This window comes from Vespa velutina, chromosome 10, assembly GCF_912470025.1.
Source record: "Vespa velutina chromosome 10, iVesVel2.1, whole genome shotgun sequence".
Classification (NCBI taxonomy): Eukaryota; Metazoa; Arthropoda; class Insecta; order Hymenoptera; family Vespidae; genus Vespa; species Vespa velutina.
In genome coordinates, this window is record NC_062197.1 from 5,086,010 (window position 1) to 5,111,009 (window position 25,000).

General features: G+C 31.6%; 2 protein-coding genes and 1 long non-coding RNA gene across 21 annotated transcripts in view; all 3 read right to left on the reverse strand.

Moving 5' to 3' along the window:
* Positions 1-12,178, reverse strand: part of LOC124952723 — a 25,912-nt gene extending 13,734 nt beyond the window's left edge. For 2 of the 3 annotated variants that reach the window (XM_047503041.1, XM_047503040.1), the window contains exons 1-5: positions 10,205-12,178; positions 8,135-8,238; positions 5,523-5,702; positions 5,003-5,185; positions 4,125-4,307 (exon numbers count right to left, since the gene is read on the reverse strand). In XM_047503041.1, the coding sequence (XP_047358997.1) occupies positions 4,125-4,307; positions 5,003-5,185; positions 5,523-5,702; positions 8,135-8,238; positions 10,205-10,647 (1,093 nt within the window). In that variant the 5' untranslated portion in view covers positions 10,648-12,178. Of the gene's footprint in view, positions 1-3,177; positions 3,276-4,124; positions 4,308-5,002; positions 5,186-5,522; positions 5,703-8,134; positions 8,239-10,204 lie in introns of those variants that run through there. The other variant, XM_047503042.1, reaches the window with a different exon arrangement.
* Positions 12,179-12,347: 169 nt separating this feature from the next.
* Positions 12,348-15,517, reverse strand: LOC124952004. Its single transcript, XR_007101794.1, has 2 exons — positions 13,027-15,517; positions 12,348-12,834 (listed from the first exon to the last, which is right to left on the reverse strand). It is a non-coding gene; the product is annotated as an uncharacterized LOC124952004 (long non-coding RNA).
* Positions 15,518-22,451: 6,934 nt separating this feature from the next.
* LOC124952291 (whirlin) overlaps positions 22,452-25,000 on the reverse strand; it is an 85,039-nt gene continuing 82,490 nt past the window's right edge. For all 17 annotated transcript variants that reach the window (XM_047501900.1, XM_047501898.1, XM_047501899.1 and 14 more), the window contains one exon: positions 22,452-25,000. This exon is cut by the window's right edge and continues 679 nt beyond it. The gene's annotated coding sequence lies outside the window, so the exon portion shown is untranslated.

Below are 25,000 nucleotides of genomic sequence, written 5' to 3' on the forward strand. Positions count from 1 at the left end.
ATTCTCCTTTTGTAATGAAACGATCGAAAGCGACGTTTGATTTTTCACAAAAGATTCTCTCTGAATATATTTCTAAACTCGTTCAATCGAACACTTTCACGTCTTTCCAATTAATTAACGATGACGGCGCAAGTAGAAAAAAGAAAGAAAAAAAAAAAAAAGGAAAAAAAAAGGAAAGAAGAAAAAAGAAGAAAGAAGAAAATAGAAGATAGAAAAAAAGGGCTTTCAAGATGTCTTTTTATTCCTTATTTCGCCAACAGCAAAATCTTCTTGTCTTTGTTCGTACGAGTACTTATTATTCGAGTGTAATAAGCAACTTCGAGCTTTAGAGCTTTGAAAAAAAAAAAAAGAAAATAAGAAGAAGAAGAAGAGAGATAGATAGATAGAGAGATAAAGAGAGAGAGAGAGAGAGAGAGAGAGAGAAAGAAAAAAAAGTGTGTTAGTGAAAATCAGGTCGTTTTCGAATTTGCTGTTCGTTCATTTTCGTGACCTGATGGAACGCTCGCGAAATATGTTCGTAAATTTGTTAGACAAAAATAGTAATACAGTCTAAAAGCTAATATAACTTTTTAATATATTATAAGACACAGCTGCTTACTATATTTTTTTTCTTCTTTAATTTTTTTTTTTATCTTATTCGAGATATACGAACGCATTTAATCCATATGATCTGGTTATTATAAAAATGATTTAATTATGAATACAAATTAATATTTGTAATGGTAAAGGAGATATTTTTACCCCCTCCCCCTCTCCCCACTCGCACATTATTTAAAAGTAATTTTCAAATTGCATTAAGAAATTATATTATATAAGAATAAATATATTTCCTTTCTCGATTTGTCATTAAGGTGAAATAATTTTTAAATAAAAGTATTAACGTAAAAGGGAAAAATCTGACGTGATAGAATTATATCTCGTTATGATATTTAAAAAGATTGTTGTTGTTATTGTTGTTGTTGTCTTTTTTGTTTTCTTTTACTTTTGTTTTCTTAAATATTAAAGAATTGAGAAAATACTTCGAAAGATTTATTGTCGAAAGAAACAAAAAAAAAGAAAAGAAAAAAGTAAAGAAATCAATAACCAATGAACGGAATATGCATTCCCATGCACATTTGCATAACGGTGAAACGTGAAACGAACCTGATCTGCATCGAATTCATTAACATACTCCTTATTGGAAAATTAGTCAAATTAGCTGAGATAAGCAGCATAGTTTCCAGAATATAATAGTATATATTAGTCAGTTAAAGATGATTCTTCGAAAGGGAGGAGAAAAAAAAGAGTTTTGAAAAACAAACAAACAGAAAACTAAAGAAAATGGAAATGTTTTTAATTATCATTAAATATTATTACGTCTTTGCTTTTAATCATATCGCAAATCGATACAATAATATTAATGAATTATGTCGAAGATATTTCGATCTTTTAATTTCAATATAAAAAAAAAAAAAAAAAAAAAAAAAGAAAAAAGAAAAAAGGAATAACGCGCTAATACGAAAATTACCTTTGCCTTTTATAATATCATTAATGAATCGGCCAATTGAATTATTAAGATGGACGTTTATCTCGTTCTTAACGAGAAAATATGTGACAAGAAAACTATTCAGCAATCTGTACAGCGTTAAACTAATAATAATAACGATTTAATCCTTCTTTCATATGTTTACGTGCGATAAGATATTATATAAAAGATAAATTCACTATCAACGTTAACATATTAAAAAATAGAAGTATATTTAATAAAAATAACTATCGAACGATTATGTTGTTCATTTCTTTTTGCAACGTCTCAACGTCAAAGTGCAAACGAACAGAATAATTTGTTCGATCAAATAAAAAAAAAGAAAAAGAAAAAGAAAAAAAAAAAAAGAAAAAGAAAAAACGAACATAATTTCTTAGTTCATAATAATAATTAAAAGAAAAATACCTGAGGGTTCTTCGATGTTTCTTTCGTTCGTCGAAAATAAATCTTCGTGTCTTCTTTGAAACACTTATTAAAAAAAAAAAAAAAAAAAAAAAGAACAAAAAGATCTAAGTGAAATCGAACAAATGTCGATGTTAAACGATCGAAGACAAATAATTTGTCGTTGGACATATATATATATATATATATATATATATATATGTATATATGTGTACGTGTGTGTGTGTATATTTGTTTCTTTTTCTTTTTTCACCAAGGAAAAAAAAAAGAATAAAACGGACCAATTTGATTTAATGCTGATAATGATCTTCTTTCACCGAATGATTTTTCGTAGGAGACACGTGGTGTCGTGACGACCGGCGTCGCGATGCGTTCGAACCTGGCGATGTATGGTGGTCTCTTTACGATCTCTCTCTCTCTCTCTCTCTCTTTCTTTCTCTCTCTCTCTCTCTCTCTCTCTCTCTTTCTCTACTCGGGATAAAGAGAGAGAGAGAGAGATAACGCGAGTCCCTCCTCTTAGTCTCTCTCTCTTCCTCTCCGTTCTTTCTACCCCCTCTTCCTCACTCCCTCCTCACTTCTCTTCACTTCTTCTCACCCTTTCCCTCATTCTCTTCGTTCCCACCACTCTACCAAATCCCCACCATCACAACTTACTCATTCTTTCCCCTTTCGAACTCGATGGACGGTCATGGGGTTCCCTAGCGTCTGGCTATCGCAAAAGGGACGTGCTATCGATTTCAAGGACCTCGTCCATACAAGACTACCTATTCTTTTTCTTTACTCCCCCCCCCCCCCCCTTATTTACGTTCTAATCGATCGACATAAATATCGGATATATCTTTCCTTTCTTTTCTTTTTTTTTCTTCTTTTCTCTTTCTCTCTCTCTCTCTCTCTCTCTCTCGCTCGCTCTCTCGTTTTTCTTTTTCTCTTTTCTTTATTTAATTTTCTTTTTTAAGATTATTTCATACGAAACTTCATAAATGCATACATGCAAATCGAAATGCATTGAATGCAAAATTCGTGTACGTAAATCGTATAGTATTAATTAATGTAGGTTGTGAATAAAGTATTAAAATTATTACAATTTTGTTTTGTTTTGTTTTTTCTTTTTTTTTTTTTTTTTTTTTTTCATGAATAATTTTAATATTAAAAAGAATAATATTCGAGAGTAAAGTTTTATAATCAAGTGTGTGTGTGTGTGTGTGTGTGTGTGAGAGAGAGAGAGAGAGAGAGAGAGAGAGAGAGAGAGACAGAAGTAGTTAAATCTACATACGTATAAAATACGATATAGATTGCTTACAAAAGTCAGGTGTAAGACGAAGAAAATTTGCCAGATATGTGTCGGCATCTATAAGAGGTCACAATAACTAATGATTCACATGTACAAGCTGTAAACTGTAAATATGTTACATCTATTAATAATTATACTTATTTTGATTTCGTTAATTAAATTGACAAATATTTCTATTATAATAAATAATTGTACATATATTTTTTTCACGTAAAAACTTCAGAGAATCACTATGGAGATTATAGAAAAGTAAAAAAAAAAAAAAAGAAAAAAAAAAGAAAAATTATACAATATTAATAATAATAATAACAATTAAATCTATCATAAATTTCTTTCGATTCGTTCATCTACGCTTATCAATTATGTAATCAATATAATTATAAATCAAAGTGAAATGAAAACGCTAAAGAAAGATGATTAATTCATTCATTGTTGACCGATTGTTATATCAAAAAGTTAAAAAATTAATGCATCACCTTGGCCATATTCATAATTTAATTAACAATCATTATTCAAATATTAAAAATTTTGGAAAAATTGCTAATATAAAAATGAAAGAAATATTAGTACGATAAAAAATGAATTATAATAATGATTTACATGGATTTCGTAAAACGAGTATACTCGTGATCAATCGATCGACACATTATGCATTTCCATTGATTCGTATTATTTATTAAAGTATAAAATTATGTTATTCGCATTATTTACATAATTTTTATACATTATCATATATTTCGCTTTTCATTTGTTTTTCTTTTAATTAAATTTTTAATAAAGATTTTAATTCGATTACGAACGAATGGCCAATATATTTAACATTATATTTCTTATTTTGTTTTTGTTATTCTTTTTGCATATAAATTTAATTAATCAAGTGATCATTTTTATAATATCTCTACTTACCCACGCAAGTTGGCAGCTTATCGATGGTCTCGTTCCATTTGCCGTTCTTACATTCAAGTATTCTATTCTCTTTTCTTGTGTCGGGAAACACAGTCCCGGATTTACACGAGAACGTTCTTGACGTCACTGTATCATACGATATATAGCTTCCGTTTGGTGCTGAAATGTTCGGACAGCCCAACACTGGAAATAATATTGCAATTCCTTTATGTAAATATTATCGATTTCGACTCAACGTGAAGAATGAATGAAGTCGTGGAATAATAAAGTAATATTAAAAAAACTGTCTATCTTATATTTTTATATATAATTTAATAAAATTATTATATATTAAAATATTTCGATCGCAAAATTAAATTTTTAAATCGATAACAAGACAAGATCAAGTGTTTCAATCTAGAATGTTATTATCATCGAGTTTATATACGACATTGATAAAAGTGAAATTATCTTTTTTCTTCGATATTGAATCGACGTTCGAGACGAAGTATTCGATATTATTTTTCGATATTTTCGTCTTATCGAAAAAAAAAAGAACAAGAAAGAGAAAAAAAAGAAAAAAAAAAAAAAAAGAAAAAAAAAGAAAAGAAGAAAAAAAAGAAATGAACGATTTTATCGCGTTAAATGTGTAACATTGTCACGTTGATGGTGTGTATTCTTCCATCCAGAAATATCCAATGCTATTTCTGGATAGAACGATTCGCGTTACGTAATCATTGGTAGATATCTCTTCAAGCACGAAGTTCACTCGACAAGTTTGACTTCGTTTTGGAGTGCATCAACGTAAATAAATTCTATATGATCTAAAGTTAGAATAAAACGTGAGTGTTCGTTAAGGAACTTCGTAGAAATTGAAGATATCAAAGTTATAAACCGACCTTGATATTGTAAAAGGAATCCTCGAGCAGGATAGAGTCTCGTCGAGGCTATTAGGTCAAGGGTCACAAGGTTCGAATTAGAGACAATTTTAATGCCAGCGGCGATGCCGCAACGTTCGAACAAAGTATTTCCTTTTTCTCGAACTCTCACGACGTCTATACAACTTCCATCAGCTTCTGGACCTGTCAAAATCATCAAGTATTATGTAAACAACAAAGTTATTATTTTAAAATTATAAAAGAAATGAAATAGTTGATTTTATAAACGAAAAAAAAAAAGAAGGAAGATTTCTATGACTTAGAAGAAGAATAAGATGAATTGAATAAATTTTTTTTTTTTTTTTTTTTTTTTTTTTTTTTTTTCCCTATATAAGCATATCATCCAATCTTATTGCAGAGAGAAATATAATATGTTATAATATGTTTCTTTAAAAACCGTACGATCTTATCTTATGAAATGTTTCCTTATATAAAATTAAACGTATCAATTCCACAGACTTCGTATTTATTTGAAACTTACTGCGAATATTCAGGTCGTGAAAGGTAAGGATAATCCTTTCACCAGGTGATGATTTGAATGTCCAACCACAGGAATAACCACCTGGATAATACAATGGATATCCCGGGGATTTTAAATAACCTCCTTCGTTCCCTTTGGGTATTCTTACTTCCACATTGCAATATTTACAAACCGCTACCTCTGAAATCAATGTATTATTAATTCAAGTATTATTTACCCTAAGGAATGTGATGAGATAAAGAATTAATGTAAGATGATCATCTATCTTTCCCTCATTCTATTTATTTATTTATTTATTTATTTATTTATTTATTTATTTATTAGATTACTTTAGTCAAATAGAGCGAGAGAGAGAGAGAAAGAGAGAGAGAGAGAGAGAGAGAGAGAAAGGAAATATTGATTAAAATATTATTAAATATAGGATGAGTTTTAACAGAAGGTAAACTCCTTCGGGTTAGAAAGATCGACATCTGCGTCCGTTGCGGTCCATTTGTCGATGTAGAGCGTGACCGTAGAATCCATTAGAACGACGATGTCAGATAGGCGAGGTTGTAGTTGGGGGTGTCGACGAGGAGATGTCGTCGAGGTCTGTCCTTGCCCTACTTTCACTCGGAGAGTGCGCTAAAAGTGGGGCTTCTAAACGGGGATCCAAGCTGATATTAGGGCAACGAAGGGGAAGTTTTCCTTTCTACCCTTAACCCACGTAATTTGTAATTACGTCGATTGTTGAACGTTTTTTCTTCTCTCGGTAGGAAATACAATGTTAAGTCAAAAACGAAGAAAAAAAAAAAATAAAGAAAAGAGAAGAAAGCAAAAAAATAATCAACAATTTTTATTTTGCACGAATGCAAGACGTTAATTGCCATGATATAATCATGATAATAAAAATTATGTACTTGTAGAAAATTCGTTGTTATATATATCTAATTAAAAGCTAAATAATAAAGAGGACGAAGATTATTTCAATTCGATTTGATAAATGTATTAACACTTACGAAACAATCTTAAGTTTGCCTAATATTTTTTTAAATATTTTTCATAATATTTTTAATAATACTTTTCGTAAATAAAATTGATAAAATTATTAATAGATAGATTTATACGTTGTTATTAAACTTTTCTTACATTATATACTTTTATAATCTTCCAGATATAATAATAATAAAAAAAACAAAAAAATAAAAAGAAAGAATTTCTTGAAAATGTATTAAAATAAAATTTGCAAAATGAAGAATTCAACATTAAATACATCGAATGATTTTATTCGTCGTAGAATTTTGTTAAAAGGGAAACGTTAGAAAAATCTTTTATAATCTTTCCACGTATTTTATCGATTTCTTTTACTAAATACGTCTGTTCTTATTTATTTCAAGTCATCGAGATTACCCCCTTAAAAGCTTCTCGTTACGTTAGCAAGCACGCAGCAGAGAATAAGAGGATAAAATTTATGTGAATCGTGAAACGAATCGAACACAAAGTAGACGATACGTACCAATAGAAATCAATGGATTAAATCGATTCGAATTCGTTTGAATTCTTTTATTTATTTATTTCTTTCCTTTTCTTTTCTTTTCTCTTTTTGCTTTCTTCTTTTTCTATGACCCAAATGTCACGTTGCTTTTCATGGAATTTTGGATAGCTCGTCGAAAATGACACGTATACAAATCCCTCTATAAGCTTTTTGGATTGGTAAACCGTCCCCATTTCTATTTTGTCAGTGTCCATTCATTTTGTATTTTGCTTTGCAGCTGTCCTCGATCTGTCTCCATGATCGTTCGAACGATAACGATCAAACGACACCAACGATTCGATTATCATTTTTCATTGGCTTGTTTATAGAACGCAATCAAATAGAATAGAATAGGTGAAAGCATACATCGATAATTGTAAATATATTTAGATACTATGTCTCTCGTTAATGTAATTTACATCCGCGAACTAACGAAGAAAATAATTTCACAAACTTTTGGAACAAATTATTATTATTATTATTGTTATTACTTTTTTCTTTTTTTTTTTTTTCCTTTTTTGTTTGCAACGCATAATGATAATAATAATTTAGTAAAATGAAATAACGTCAAACTGAATGTAGAGTCTGAGGGAAGTTCGATAATTGGAATAAACAATAGACCAGGCACGAGCTGCGGTTTAATTTTGTTACGTTGTTATCGATTTTTAATATCGCACACAAGCACAAGCTACACATACACACATACACACACAAATATACGCTCATATACACAAAGTAATAATTACTCGTCAACGTCAAGCGGATACAGGTCACGTCATTGAGAATTACTATTTCTGTTGTACATTTGCACTGAACATTTACTTCTCTTTTATATTATATTCGCAGTAATAAATCTTTTTCATCAATAAAAAAAAAAAAAAAAAAAAAAGGAAAAAAAAGAAGAAGAAGAAAAAAGGAAACGAATAAATACAGTATTCGATACATAAAGAGATATCTTTTCTTTTCCTTTTTTATTGGAAAATAAAAGGCAGCAAATTTAAACATCGATATAATAGTTCCGTTGCATCCTATATGTATATATATATATATATATATATACATATATATAGATAAAAAAAAATTCTTGATATAAAATACTCACCAGGAACACAAGCGTACTTTAATCTTAAAGCAGCGGGATGCCAATAGGTCGTTCCTGGATGATCGCTGCTTAAATTATACCGGCAATGATGCTGACCGGAACATCTACAAAGATAAGAAAGTTTGAAATCGATATGTTTGAATTTATTTTTCAAATTAAAATTACGATGATAAAAAAAAAAGGAAAAAAATGCAAGAGAGAATGAAAAATTAATTTCATTGTCACGTGCGCTATTGAAATTGTTACATACGAAATAAGGGATCGCAGATCGTTAGTCGTCCTGTGGGACGTCAAAAATGCAATTGCGAGGGCGAAAGTAAAAGAACAAAAATCGCTATCATTTGCATCGAACGTTCGTACGTTAATGCGCGCGTTGAGCTTAAATAAAGAAGGGGAAATGCTTTGTTTTTCACCCTCTTGCAAAGGGGTTCGTCACCGTTGTTTCACCCTTCGATCCATCTCCCCGGTCGACCCTTTCGCTTCGTCGATTTTATCGTATCTTATAGTCTCCCTTTTTCTCAGTCGGAAATAAAATGGGAAAATAGCTTTCTCGCGGCCGACATGCTCGAAATTCTTATGAATATTTCAAATAAACCTATTTCGAGTGGAATTAAAGATGAATTTCCTTTTCAATTCGCACGAGAGAGAGAGAGAGAGAGAGAGAGAGAGAGAGAAAAAGAGAGAGCGTGCATTACGAAAAGAAATCGTAAATTTTGTTTTTTCTTTCCTTTCGAATATATAATATTGCTTGCTTTTCTTAATTTTTCAGTTACTTTAAGAATATACGTGTCTGGTTAATATTACAAAATTTTCTGGTGGTTGCTTTCAAAGAAAATAATTTCTAAGTAAACGTAATAAATCCGAATCTATAACTTTTCTAAACAAATACTACACGTGATATTGACCAAAGTTTTCTAACTTTGTATCTAAATTTGTTCTAATTTTGTTCTCTCTCTATCTTATCCTCTCCCCGTCTCAATCTTTCTCTCTCTCTCTCTCTCTCTCTCTCTCTCTCTCTCTCTCTTTCTCTCTCTCTCTCTTTCTCACTCTTTTTAATTCTACATTATTTGCAATTTACAAAGGATCTCCAACGAGTTGCTCTCTTCGAGTCTTTATTTGCAATAGTCGATTTACGTTATTTTTCAATTGACCTTAGGGGGTTTAAACATCCCTCTAGAGAAGCAATTAAAGCTCCTCGACATCAAAGCCGTGATTTGATCCACCCTCTTGTACGTGCATCCGAGACGCAATAAGCGTTTCTCAAGTGGAGATCCTCCTATCGAGTCCTTGTTCAAGACGGAAAATGAAAAGAAGATATCCGTGGGTGGTTGCACGATGAACTGAACACTGAAGAGTATATAAAAGATAGGAACAAAGAGAGAACGAAAGAGAATGAGAAAGAGAGAGAGAGAGAGAGAGAGAACGAGAAAGAGAGCTTTCTTTTTCAATAGATCATTTTTAAAGGATATCATCGTCATTCATCGTTTAACGTTAACATAATAGTTTTTTTTTTTTTATCTAATTAATTAATCTAAATTAAAAACTTAATCCAAATAATAAATTAATCTAATAAAAATGAAAATATTATAATCTTCGTTCTCTATATTCAACTTCATTAATATTAAATAGATCATATTCTTTTTTTATATATTTTTTTTTTTCCATAAATCTTTTTAAATAAATTAATTTTTCAACGGTAATAAACATGTCTGATAAGATTAATCCATTTATTTTCTTTTCGATCCTCGCCTATCTTGGATAAATTTAAATACTTCATATTGTTATTAACGTTTGGAATGTCATAACGTAAAAAAAAAAAAAAAAAAAAAAAAAAAAAAACAAGAAAAGGTGGAAATAAATAATATATAAATATCGACATATGGAAAATTGATTTTGCAGATGTTTTGATTAATAATAAATATAAAAATATAAGTTTCATTTTTTAATTATTTTCTTTGTGGTCTCTAACTTATCCAGATGTAATCGAATATTCTCAAACTTTCTCTTAACCTCACGGCGGTCTTTTGAAATATCGAAGAAAAATAAGGGAAGGAGGGAGGTTATGCTTACTTTCTGTTGAAGGAAGCCCTAACGTCGAACAGATATCTATCTTCTTCATCGTCGTCTTTGATATAATTTCCACGTAATTGTCTCGTGTCCTTGACATATGAATTTTTAATGCCCAATTTGAATTTCTTCTTTTGTCCTATCATCAGCCTTTGCGATTCGTATCCACAAATACCCGTTCGATTAGATTGATATTCCGCTTCCAATACGAAAATGAAAGCTTTGAGAGATCTACAGGTTAGACGTAAAACTCGATTGGAACATTGTTCCTCTTCAACGAGTTCCATATTTCCAGTTGACAATTTGACGGCCTTCGTCGTTCTTAAAAAATACGAGGGACTCGTAGGTACGATAAGTCGACATATACCACGTTCCGTCATTGTAGCTAAGAACGACAGAAGAAGGAGAAGAATCACGTTTGGAATCGTTCTTCTTAAAGACGCCATGACCGATGATCATCTCACGAGGATTCCTCGGTTTAATGCCTTACTTCTTCTCAAGGATCCTGTCTTAAAATTAGCCCTCCAGAGAGTTCAGGAGGTTGAATATCGTCGAGTATACCGATAAGATGTTAGCTAGCTCTTCTTTTCTCTTTTCTTTTTCTTTTTCTTTTTCTTTTTTTATTCCATCCATCCAATTTCGAAGGACTGTGTGTGTATATGTGCGCGCGTGTATGTATGTGTGTGTGGAACACAGAGAGAGAGAGGAAAATTTTATTTAATTCAACACTTTCTTTTCTCTTATACACACTTCAGTTTCTCTCTCTCTCTCTCTCTCTCTCTCTCTCTCTCTCTCTCTCTCGTTTTCTTTACGTCTCTCTTTACATCAAACAAGGTCGTTGAACTCTTACTTCTTCGTCGTCCATTCGCTTTCCGTGGGAAACAATCTTTCTTGTGATCGTTTAACGTTTAACGATCGATCAATGTTAATATTAACACAACGATGAAAGATTCCTTACGAAAAATTTTTATTTCACAAATGATCAAAATATATATTTCTTTTCTACTTTTGCATTTGAAAATCAAAAAGTCGATTAAAATAAAACGTTTCAATCTCCCGATACATCCTCGTTCAAAGTCGTAATACGAATAACGACTTATACGCCATGGAGTACTCGATAAATGGGAGAGTAACTCGTGAAATACGATCGGATTAAATAAATAAACGATAAAATCCAATTGAGTAGCATCTTTGAGCTATTATCATGACGAGTTAGGTCAAGATCGTAACGAATATTTTTAACGAACTATGTAAGTTAGAATCGATACGATTTAATAGTTTATTTATTTATTTATTTTTTTTTTTTCATGCAAATTCGTCTCTCTCTCTCTCTCTCTCTCTTTTTCTCTCCCTTTTTTTTTTTTTTTTTTTTTTTTTTTTTTTTCACACCAAAGAATAATTTTTCATTAACGATTTCTTCCGTATTTAAACAAAAGAAAAGTATCAAACCGATCGTACCGTTTCTTCTTTCGGAGTAATCACAGAACGACTGCCACGAAAATCTTTCAGACTTGAGAATTATTTTCCAATCGAATTCTCAATCTTATTCTTTATCTTTATCTTTCTATTTCTCTTTCTCCTTTATTTTTGGCATGCGTGGTAAGATTTTAACGAGTGTTCGCTAACCTAACGAGCATCTTCTTCTTCTCGACGGTTGTGGTTTGTTGCTACAACGAAGAGGCCTCGTTGGGCGATCAATCGGCCACGGCCAATCTCCAGACGGCTTTTTAGAGAGAAAGAGAGAGAGAGAAAGACAAACAAAAGTGTGTTTTCTCTCTCTCTCTCTCCCCTTGCGTGGGATTCTTTCGTTCCAAGGACGCGATCTAGAATAGATCCAAGCATATACGTACGTATGACCTCTTCGAGAGAATTTTCTTAAGAGTGTTTTCTCTTATTTTTATTTTCTTTTTCTTTCTTTCTTTCTTTTACCTTTTTGTAAAAACAAGCTGATCTCTCTTTTCTTCTTCTTCTTCTTCTTCTTCCTCCTCCTCCTCCTCCTCCTCCTCCTCCTGCTCCTTCTCCTTCTCCTCCTTCTCCTCTTCTATCGTTTATATTCTTTATTCGTGAAACGCGAGAATTTTTTTCTTTTTCTCCTTATCGATACTTCTCTTCTTTATCGTTTTTTTTCTTTTTTTGGTGTTTCTTCTTCTTCTTCTTCTTTTTTTTTTCAAATATCAAGATATCGTCACTTGTTATTATTGTCACTAATATGATCGCACAACCACGTGATATTGTCGGTCCTAGTTTCTCTCCAAACGTTCACGAAACTCCACGTTGAAATCGAACACTCAATGTACTTCGTTCTTCTCCTTATTCTCATTCTCGTATATTTTACTTTTTTTCTCTCTCTTTCTCTCTCTCTCTCTCTCTCTCTCTCTCTCTCTCTCTTCAACTCCGTCGACGGCGAATCAAAATCTCAAGAATTCACGAATTTCATTATCATTCCTCCGACCGGACGAATATATCGAGCGATTCGTTTCACATTTATACTAATTAATCCATATATCCTTTATTTAATTCTCATGAGAATCAACGAAATACATAGAGGAATATCTCTATTGACGACGTGTCTAGATATAAAATAGACAAATAAATTCTATTCCAAGATCATCTCTTTAACGTCGTTGAACGATCTATATGATACGAAAAGTTTGAAAAAAGTCGATCGTCGTATACGACAATATTCGTGATAAATTAAATGGCGAATCTTTGCATACGCGTAAAGAAAAGAAAGAAAAAGAAAAGAAAAAAAAAAAAAAAAAGGAAAAAATAGTTAATTAATCAACGGTACGATTTTGAAGGATTGAAATTTTGTCATCGTGTACATTGATAATTCCTCACTGTCATTCGTTAAAATCTCGCGCACTCGCGCGAATATCACTCGCGTTCGTTAGTCGTCCTAGTGTGTACTGCGATTCCGTTGCGTTGCTTGCTCTGATATCCCTCTCTTCTTCTGTCTCTTTCTTACTCACTTACACACTCACGCACTCACTCTCTCTCTCTCTCTCTCTCTCTCTCTCTCTCTCTCTCTCCTTCGGTCTATGTATCTATCTATCTCTTTCTCTTTCTTTCATCGTAGTCTTAACGTGTTCGATAGGTAGGTAGTAGAAACGTTTGTGGGTATTCACCGGAAGCAATGGTAGCTTTTAGAAGCAGGGACTACCCTTCCCGAGCACGTGTACCTACACGTACGTTTAGTTAGTAAGAGGGATGAAGAGTGGGAGATGGGGGAGGGGAAGAAGTGAGTTAGGGAGAACTGTACCACATTGGCCTCTAACCCTCGTGGGGTAGGTTCGTGCCACGTTGTCCTTTTTCCCCTAACTTTCCTATTTTACCCCCCTCGATTTTCTTTTCTAATCTCGCGCGTGCTCCCCCGCCCCTTCTCTCTCTCTCTCTCTCTCTCTCTTTTTCTTTTTCTTTTTCTCTTTCTCCCCTCCCCTCCAGATCCCTTCTATCTTTTCACGGATCGACGCCAATCTTCTCACCAGCTGCTCTTCTTGAAATTTCATATATTTCCTTTCTCCTGGTTACCATTCATTTCTTTGTTGCAACATCGACCGAAATTTTAACGATAAAATCGTCCAATTTTGTCCTCATGTAATTTTACTTTTCCTAGAAAAATGAGAATAGGTTATAGAATATTCGGCAACGTTTTTTTGAAATCGTTTAATACTTTTTTTCCTTTTTTTATCCTTCTTTTCTCTCATGCAATATTATACTCCAAGAGAAAAAAGTTGCATTGTTTTAATATTCAACACGTTAACAACGTCATTTAATTTTCATTTCTTTCTGTTGTTCTTCTTCTTTATTATTTTTTTCTTTTTCTTTTTTTTTTTTTTTTCTTTTTACACGTAAACATAACTCTTGAAGATACAGAATAAATTATTTAATAATAATATTCTACGCTTGTTCCTCCAATAATAAGAAGTAAAATTAATCGGGCTCTAAAAATCTTAAGTTTCCAATTGTTTCAATTTTGGAGATGTTCCAAAAGTGGTCAGGCATTGTTACCGGGATATCTTTCGTTCCAGGCATTGTCCCTTCCAAGAGTATTCTTCCGTAGCTTAGAAAGAAAATAGAAAGAGAGAGAGAGAGAGAGAGAGAGAGAAAAAACTGGGTGCAATCGCTATTGTCATCGGCACGTGATAACTATTGGCATCACATCTGCGTCTATGGTACCCAGGAAGTACTCATACTTCGTTTCCCTGTCACCGAATCTACCCTATTCATTGTACTTTGAATCAAGGACACTCTTTTTCAAGATTTAAACGATCACATCTGCGTGAAAGTAAGTAAGTAAGTAAGTAAGTAAGTAAGTAAGTGAGTAAGTACGTGAGAGATACGTTGAAATTGCATCTCTTTGCGATTTGATACGAATATATATATATATATATATATATATATATATATATATATAGTAGTCTTATCCTCGAATTTCTAGATCTCGATCATGATCTATCCTCTCACGAATATTTCGTAATATTTCATATTGTCGCAACGGATTGTCCATCTTTCTATGTATTTATGTGCGTGCGTACGTACGTGTTTGTGTATGTGTACACGCACGTGCGTATATTAAAACGAGAATATTTATTTATTATGAGTATCATCTTTCATCCTTTACGTCCTTGATCGACATTCGTAATCGATACCATAGAAAGTTATCAGAGACTACTGGAGTTACACGTCTTGTTCCGCGTCTCGAATGGTATAGTTCGTTTGTTTGTTGTTCGTTCTTTTTCTTTCTTTTTTATTTTTATTATTTATTTATTTATTTTAATTTATTTTCACAAAGAAAAGAGGTATCATTGGGTAAGTAAGTATATATGTATATATATATGTAAGTATGTACTTAAATATATACAGTTTTAAAATTTCTTTCGTTATTTTTAATGATCTTTCATAGTTCCGCACTTATGGCAGATTCCAATCGTTTTATCTTCGAATGGTACAGTTCATTTCTCTTCTTCTTTTTTATTTTTCTCTCTTTTTTTTTTTAATTTATTTTATTTTCCTTTTTCTTTAATTTTCACAAAGAAAATAAATATCATTGGCCAAATGGATATATGAGCCGTTTATTGTGAAAATGGCCTAACTCCATTTATCTTCAAATCGAGATATTTAAGGGTTTGCGTTTCAATGAATTTAAAAATATACGTATAGGATACTAATGAGTTATACTACTTAAATGTATCTAAGGGTGTTAAATTTATAGTTCCTATTAAAATAGTGGCAATTATTAAGAAAATAATATGCGTTTTCTTGTCAAGAATGGAGTTAGGCCACTTTCAAAATTAACAATCAGATTATAAAATTTGAAGGTGCCCAAGTCCATTCAATATAATTTAAGATGCTTCAAATTGAAAAAAACAATACTCAATTTATTTCGAAAACATAATTTATGCGATTCAAAACATTTTTTAACTACATAACGTAAAAAATTACGAACATAAATTTATTACAAAACAATTTACTACTCATCTAGATTTTGTGTGTGTGTGAAAGGAATTTGAAGAAATCATGATGTTCCAGTGATATATATCGTAATTGGTCAATTATGTCCTTGAATTTTGCTGTTGTAATTTTTCTGATATTTTTATACAGTGGTGTCAATACAATATTTTCGAACTTTCTTGGTCTACCCCGACATGGTAACAAATTCAGGACTTTAAAATTTTCATTTTCGTTCATTGATGTCTTATAGAAAATTTTATATTATTTTTCTTTTACACTTGTCGTTAAACAAAAAGAAATTAATATGTTATTTAAAACATAATATTATTTATAATAAAATCATTCTTATCAATTCAAGAGTTATGATATGATTGTTTTATATATCTTTATGCGCAAGTGCGTATTAGAACATCCGTTCGTAAAGAATTCCTTAAGATGAGACGAACGACGATTTAAATTTTTATAAAACTATTTAAAGTCTTTCTACCTGAAATTTAGAAGAACTTCTTTTATACTACAAGAGACTGAGAAGGAGAGAGAAAGAATTACTAAATACACAGGGGGCGAGGCTAACCTAAGAAGGGGGCGGGGCTAAATTGGTAGGGGGCGGGGCCAAGCATCCCAGGGGGCGGGGCTAATATGGTAAAGGCGGGTCCAAGCACGCCAGGGGGCGGGGCTAAATTGGTAGGGGGCGGGACCAAGCATCCAAGGGGCGTGGCTAATCTGGTAGAAGGCGGGGGCTAACATAGGAGGGGCGGGGCTAAATTGGTAGGGGGCGGGGGCCAAGCATCCCAGGGGCGGGGCTAATCTGGTAAAAGGCGGGTCCAAGCACGCTAGGGGGCGGGGCTAAATTGGTAGGGGGCGGGACCAAGCATCCAAGGGGCGTGGCTAATCTGGTAGAAGGCGGGGGCTAACATAGGAGGGGCGGTTTCAAGCACACCAGGGGAGGGGCTAAACTAGTAGGCGGCGGGACCAAAGTACGCAAGGGATGGGACTAACCTGGTAGGGGGACAGGGCTAAACTGGTAGGGGCGCAGCCAAAGTACTCGGGGGCGGGGCTAAATTGGTAGGGGCGGGCATATACTATATATTTATGTCTGTGTGTATGCGTAAAGAGAAAGTCGATAGTGGAGATCATGTTTTCGTGGAAGAAACCTCTTGGAATTTGTATCCGAAGTTCCAAAGGACCTGTTTTTCTCACTATCTTTCTCTCCTCGATTTTCTAAAATAGTCATATAGTCATATAGTCAAGAGTCATTTACAGTCAGTATAGACGGTATAGTCGTTTATAGTCAGTATAGTCATTATAATCTTTTATAGTCAGTAGTCATTTACTCAATAGACACATAGTCAGTAGTCAACAACTTTCACTTTATGTACAATTTTCTACTACCATGGAAATCACCGCGATTAGATAAACTGTGTTGTGATGATACCATTAACCCTTTGAATACTATGGGCGCACATATGCATCCAGCGAAAGTTATCGATATAGACTATGGAAGCAAATACGCGCTTGGCAAAGAATTATGTTTCTGTGTAATCATTAATTGCAAATTGCGATAATGATGTTTTCAATAAAAATTCATAGTTAACGATAATGGCAATTCGTTCTCGTTGACGTTATTGTTATTATAAAAAAAAAAAAGAAAAGGAAAAGGGAAAATGAAGAACATAATTTATGCGATTCAAAACATTTTTTGGCTACATAACGTACAAAATTACAAACATAAATTTATTACAAAATAATTTACTACTCATCTAGATTTTGTGTGTGTGAAAGGGATTTGAAGAAATCATGATGTTCCCGTGGTATATATCGTAATAGGTCTATTATGTCCTTGAATTTTGCTGTTGCAATTTGTCTGATATTTTTATACAGTGGTGTCAATACAATATTTTCGAACTTTCTTGATCTACCCCGATGTGGTAATAAATTCAGGACTTTCAAATTTTCATTTTCATTCATTGATTTAAGTATAAATGGAGTTAGGCCACTTTCAAAATAAACGATTAAATTATTGAACTAGCTCTGAAAACTTATGTGTCAAGAATTATCGTATTTGCTCGGAATATAAGCAACCTGAAATGCTTTACTGATAAATAAGATAAAGTTGTATATGTAATTATAGCAATCGGAAAAAATTGACAAATGGAGTTAGGCCACTTCCAAAATAAACGGCTCATATATATATATATATATATATATATTAATAAAATGATTTCTACTTGATTGGGATATGTAAAATACGTCATCGAATTATTTCGAGTTACCCATGGTACTCCATAAAGGAAATTACTAATGGACTATTTTGGTGGGGGTTGGTTCGGCTTTAACCAACTTTGCATAGTCATTCGAACGACATACGATTAGCATGGGATCGATAAGCAATTTCAAAGTTGAATCTAAAAGAAAAATTGTAGATATCCATTTTGAGTTCTCACGAGGGAACCCGCAGCATTTCTCAATCCCCTCGATCGAGGAGACGTGGAAAGTATCTACTTTGAATTAGAGCGACATGTGCGATCGGTCACGGCTCGTTGAGTTAGTAAATTCGTTCGAACTTTAGTCATATTGGCTTCTCCAATTTGCCATTTGAAACTGTTTTCACGAAATAACGATGTTTGTCGCTGTCGTGTTAATGGTTCCGTAAATTGTTCGTCATTAACGATCAAATTTGTATATATATATATATATATATATATATATATATATATATTTAAACGAGCAATTAAATTTACTTCGAACGTAATAATAAATATTAATATTACGTTAATTGTATAAAACTAAAAGGAAACTCTTTCGCCCGTAGTTGAGTTAACACGCGAAAACGTGGATATTGAAATTTTCTATATGGAAGAAAGAAAAAGAAAAAAAGATATACATATATATATATATATATATATTTTTGTTCATTCCAATTTATTTATCTTTTCAAAAATTTTACATACGTGACGAGAACGAAGCTTTTCTTAAGTTTATAAATCATTTTATAGATTCCGTCGACTCGACAGACCTCGTCATTCTTAATAGGATTACGTATTACGTGAAGCTCGAACTCGTGGCGTGGGTTCTTGCATAATCCACCCTCGTTTCACGGTAGCGTCTGGCAAAAGCTGCGTTTCCTTTTATTCCTGTGTATTGGTGAAAGTTAGAGAAAGAGCAAGAAAGTGAGAGAGAGAGAGAGAGAGAGAGAGAGAGAGTGTATGTGTTAGGGAGTGAAGAAGAGATAGAGGTAAAGAAAGAGTGAGATAGAGAGAGAGAGAGAGAGAGAGAGAGAGAGAGAGAGAGAGAAAAAGAGAGAAAGAGAAAGAGAGAAAAAGAGAGGGAGAGAGGGAGAGAAAGAGAGAGAAAGAAAAAGACAGATAGAGGGTTTAACTGTTTTGACGTTTCCTCAACTTTGTTTATCTCACGATTCTAATCCTGCAGTTTCCCCATTTCGTAATATAATCAAAACTATTTTTATTCCTCACCCTCTCCCACTTTCTGCCGTAAAATAATTCAATGAATATACAACCCAATCGCACCAATAATATTTTTTTTTATCATATAACACATTCAGGAAAAACGTTTTTATGAATAAACGTTTACGATTACAATCGGCATTTTATTAATTAACATAACGCGTCAAACGTTCAACATGGGAAGCATAGAATTATATTATATAAACGTTGTTTCAAAATTATGATTAGTTACTTACGTGTTTAGAAAATAGTAGATACCTATATTACCGACAAGATGCCTAAAAGAACGATGCATTAGCTTTTTCGGTGCGCTCTATTTTATCGTTTATGCATATTGCAGTTTACGACGTTACCATTTATTCCACGTTAAATAAATTTCTACTTGTCATTTCTTTTCGATGATGAACCTTTTATTCAATTACAATAATACTTGTTATCGATACGATAATCGTAATTAGAACGAATAATAACAACGATATTAACAGCGAATAATAATAATAATGATTATGTTTATGTGAATAATAATGATAATGGTAATGATGATGATAATAATAATAATAATAATAATAATAATTATTATTATATAAATATAATAATAATAATTATTATTATTATTATTATTATTATTGGATAATAATAATAATTATTATTATTATTATTATCCATGACAATAATGATGATGATGATGGTGATGACGATGATGATGATGATTAGAGAACGAATAAAAGTAACTTGTACGATAACAATGAGAATAACAATAGCGTGTATTGTGTCTAAACACGCAACCGAGTATATTTTCTTTTTGTAATGTAATATAATAATATATATATATATATATATATATATATATATATATATATATATATATATATATATACATTATTATATTGATATATATTATTATAATGTAGTATAATAATATATATATATATATATATATATATATATATATATATATATCTGTAATCATCTATGGGCATTCGCATTCATGTATCTGTATATTAATGTAGAATTTTTCTCTCTCTCTCTCTCTCTCTCTCTCTCTTTTTTCTCTCTTTCTCTATGTTTGTGTATATTATTCACGATTCTGTATATGTATATATATATGTGTGTGTATGTATGTGTGTGTTCAGATCACAATGTATTTTACAGCGTATCGATATTGGCGAATTCTTAATTAAATATACATTTATTATATGCATTCTCTCGGCACTTTGAATATTTAGCACGATGCGCATCTCTCTTTTTTTCTTTATATTTCAATTTTTCTTTTTCTCTTCATCTTCTTCATCTTCATCTTCTTCTTCTTCTTCTTCTTCTTCTTCTTCTTCTTCTTCTTATTTTATTTTTTTCTATTCTCTCTTTTCATCTTCTTTCATCCTTTTTTCCTTTTCACCTTATCTCTATCTTTTGTTGTATCATTATTTATTATCCTTTATCCATGAACATAGCTGCAAAAAAGGGTGGTTTATGAAATGCATATTATGAATGAGGATAAAGGCGACAGGGCGGGGGGGTCAGGCGGGGTGGGGGGGGGCAGAGGAAAGAGAGAGAGAGAGAGAGAGAGAGAGAGAAAGAGAGAGAGAGATAATATACGAAGGAACTTATCTCTTTTAATGTATGTACAATGCGTTATATAACGTTAAGATTAATTACAATTATCGTGTTGACAATAATTATAATAATCGATTTGTCAATTAAGCTAAAGCCTACTCCTCTCGTTATCTCTCTCAACTCTCGAATTTACGTTTTATAATCGTTGATTTGAATTGCGTTACTTTAGAACACTTATTCAGTTCTTCTATTATTCTTTTTCCCCCGCTCCCCCTCCCCCACCTCCACTCTCTACTTCGTCGTATTTTTTATTTTCTATTTTCTTCTTTCTCCCTTTTTCTCATTTATAGTCTCGCAATTTTCTTTATCTTTTTGCTTTCCTTCTCTTTTTTTTACTTTCTCTCATGTAAATCGATTTTGTTCTTTCGTTCATAGATATCACATAGAACTATGAAAGGAAAACGATGAAAAGAAGATAGAAGATAGGAAAACGAAGCTTATTTCTTCTCTGTTGATTCGCGTTCTTATTGGAATCGTTCTTATATCAAAAGCAATGCGAAAGAGTTAACGAGAGAATATTATTATGACGGTAAAATAAACGAATTAATATATTGGGAAATTTGTTTCTTCTTGTTTTTCTCTCATGTTCGATCTCTCTAACATCTTTTTCTAATGTTTGTTTGTCTCTCGTAGCTCGTTTTTCTTCTTTTTTTTTTTCTTTTTCTTTTTCTTTTTCTTTTTTACGGAAAAGCTGTAAGGCATTGTTGGATATGTCGGCTGAGGTTTTTCCTTTTTTTTCTTTTTTTTTCTTTTTTAAATTATCGTTATTATCATTACTATTATTAATTTCATCATTATTATTAATATTAATATTAATATTATCATTATTATTATCATTATTATTATTATTATTACTATTATTATTATTGTTATTATTATTATTATTATTATTATTATTATTATTATTATTATTATTATTATTATTATTATTATTATTATTATTATTATTATTATTATTATTATTATTATTAGGGCCTGAGAAAGAGATGATTTTTTTTAGCTTTACACGAAACGTACTTTTCTCTCTCTCTCTCTCTCTCTCTCTCTCTTCCTTATTATTTTTTTTTTTTTAAATTGCATGAAATCCTTCGTAGGAAGCTTTACAAAAATATTTCCACGATTTTAAATAACGTCGCTTGTTCAAAGTTCTACGAGTCGAGAAGAAAAAAAAAAAAAAAGGATTCGTCTCGATCAAATTTCCAATATTTCTTTTCGACGATCGAAACGATTTAAACGGCCATCAGACTCGCATGCTATGTCGATCTATGTCGAAGAAATAAAAAATAAGAGGTTAAGAAGGAAAGGAAAAAAAAAGAAAAAAGAAAAAAAGAAAAGAAGTAAATTCGTTTGAAAAATTAGTACGTGCATGCGTGAGTGCGTGCTTGCTTGCTTGTTTGCTTGCTTGTTTGCTTGTTTGTTTGCTTGCTTGTGTGTGTTTCATGTTTTTGCATGTAAGGCTAAGTTTTCCATTTCTTTCTCCTTTTCGATTTGTTTTCCCTTCGTCTCGTTACATCTTTCATGTCTAATTTCGTTTTCTGTCTTTCTCGAATTTTCCGTTTTTTTTTTTCTCTTCGCAGTCTTCTTTTTTCTTTAATCAATAATCTCTTCGTCTATTTGATAAGATCAAATCTAGTATGTAAATATGTATGGTTGATTATACGTCAGGAACGAGAATCAGTTTTCTTTTCTTTATTATTTTCTCTCTCTCTCTCTCTCTCTCTCTCTCTCTCTCTCTCTCTCTCTCTATCTCTCTCTCTCTCTCCCTTTCTTTCGTATCTTCGTCATTCATTACCGTAATTAAACTTGTATATACATATATTGAGCATTCCGCGATAAATTGCAAGCTACTATTTTTTTTCTTGTTTTTTTTTTCCTTTTTTTTTTTTTTTGGCACATTTAGCAGATTTGTCCTTTGTCACTTCTCGTATTTGTTTATCTATAATCGCTAAATATACATGACCTGAATCCTTCTTCCTCCTCTTCTTCTTCTTCTTCTTTTTTTTTCATTTTTTCGTTCTTTTATCTTTTACGTTTCATCCTATATATTTTTGCGTTTCTTTTTTTCTTTTTTTTCTTTTTTTTTTTCTCTTCTTTCAAACGATTCTCTCGATTTTTATTCAATTTATTTGTTTTCTTTTTTTTTTTCCTCGCAATCGATAAGCATATAAATACAATCATATATGAGAAATCACGAACGATCGAGAATTTCGATTTGTCGATTTGATAACGTGCATTCATTCAAATGAAAATCTATTTTCTTTTGGGTCGTTTAAATGAAAAAAAAAAAACAAAAAAAAAAAAAAAAGAAAAACAAAAAAAGTGAAAAAGAAAAAAAAGAGAAAAACAGATTATCTTTGGATTTTCGATAGAAAGATATTTTAATATTGATCGTTGGCGATTTCTTCGGCATCAAAAGGTCACTGGCTCTTAGCTAAATACGTATACGCTTTTCTAAATAACAGCTTTTGAAAATATCCTTTGCTTTTTTTTTTTTTTGGTTTCCTTTTTTCTTTCTTTAATATATAATCTCTCTTTTTTCGTTTTTTTTTTTTTTTTTTTTTATTATTAATAATAATATTATTATTATTATTATTATCATTATCATTATCATTATCATTATCATTATTATTATTATTTTTTTTTTCGGCCGTCACAGTATACGCGCGTAAACACATAGCGAGCGCAAACGCATTGATAGGTACAGCTTGCAATTCCACTACAATAATTATGATATATATATATACATATGTATATATATATATATATACTTTAATAAATCTCAACAATTCCCATAATAAGTCTGTACTTATTGTTGTTCTTGTTGTTGTTTTTGTTGTTGTTGTTACGGCTTACGATCGCATGACATCGTATCGATTATTATAATTTCTCTAATTCACGAACATTTCTTAAACATTGTTTAACGCACTGATAATAGGACATTTTGTTGGCGTTTTTACGTAAATAATTATCAACGTCGTAAGATAATCTCAACTCGAAATATTAATTAATATTAACGTGTGTGTTATATCGAAGCTTAGAATGCGCGATAGATCGTTTTTGTATGTTTTTGTCTGTAATTCATTATCTTGATCAGTGGTTATTATCCCTTGTGATACAAATTAATCGTTTCGTTCATTCAATCTTTTTTTTTTTTTTTATTCTTTTTACTTATTGTTAGATCGACATGTAATATCCACGTTTCGAAGGACGCAAGGTCTAATACATATATACACGCACGCATACACGCAAAACACACGCATACATATGTACTCTCTTTCTCTTTCTCTTTTTCTCACAAGTCCAGTCGGCCGTTCGCCCCGTTATCGACTTTCTAATATTAATATCCGCTTTACCGATGACGTAGAGTCACGTTATACTACTACGTCCTTATCGTCGACGTCGCGTTTCTCGAACGTCTCGTTTACCGCTATCTCGACTCATCTTATTACGTAAAACGCTCAAACGCATTCCATTCTATTTAAGGAAATGATTTTTTAATTAAACTTATTTCACTTTTCATAAAACCTCAATTATATATCGTTTACCTCATTTAGGATATATATATATATATATATATATATATATATATATATATATATATATATATATAAATTTTTTTTTTTTTTTTTTTTTTTTTTTTCATTGAAAATTAACACGATCAGAAAGAAAAAGGAACTATCAAGAGAAGATTCGTATGCTGGTATCCTTCGAAACGTCGATATATCTCACATAAATCTCATTAAATCACATATTCTTTTTTTAATTTTGATCTCATACTCATAATTGTACGAAGTAACACCGATCAAAAAGATCTCCTTCCCTTGACGATTAACGACATATTTATTATTCTCATAATAACGTATGTACGTATGTATGTATGTACGTATGTATGTATATATATATATATATGTATTTATGTATGTATGTATGTCTCTAAAACGAAAGACCATTTTTTCTAAATAGTTTTGGCACAATTCACGAGTCACCTTCTTCATTTCTTCATAGATTAATTAATCGTAGATCCAAATATTTCATTCGTCATCGGAATACTATAGAATTTATCAGAAACCAACACTATAACTTTATTAGCGGATTCATTCTTCATAGATTAATTAATCGTAGATCCAAGTATTTCATTCGTCATCGGAATACTATAGAATTTATCAGAAACCAACACTATAACTTTTGTTACCGGATTCGTACGTTTCCAGTTTTTAGGGAGCAGGTCAAGGAGGCCTCGCGATTTGACCTGAAAGTAACCGGTAAC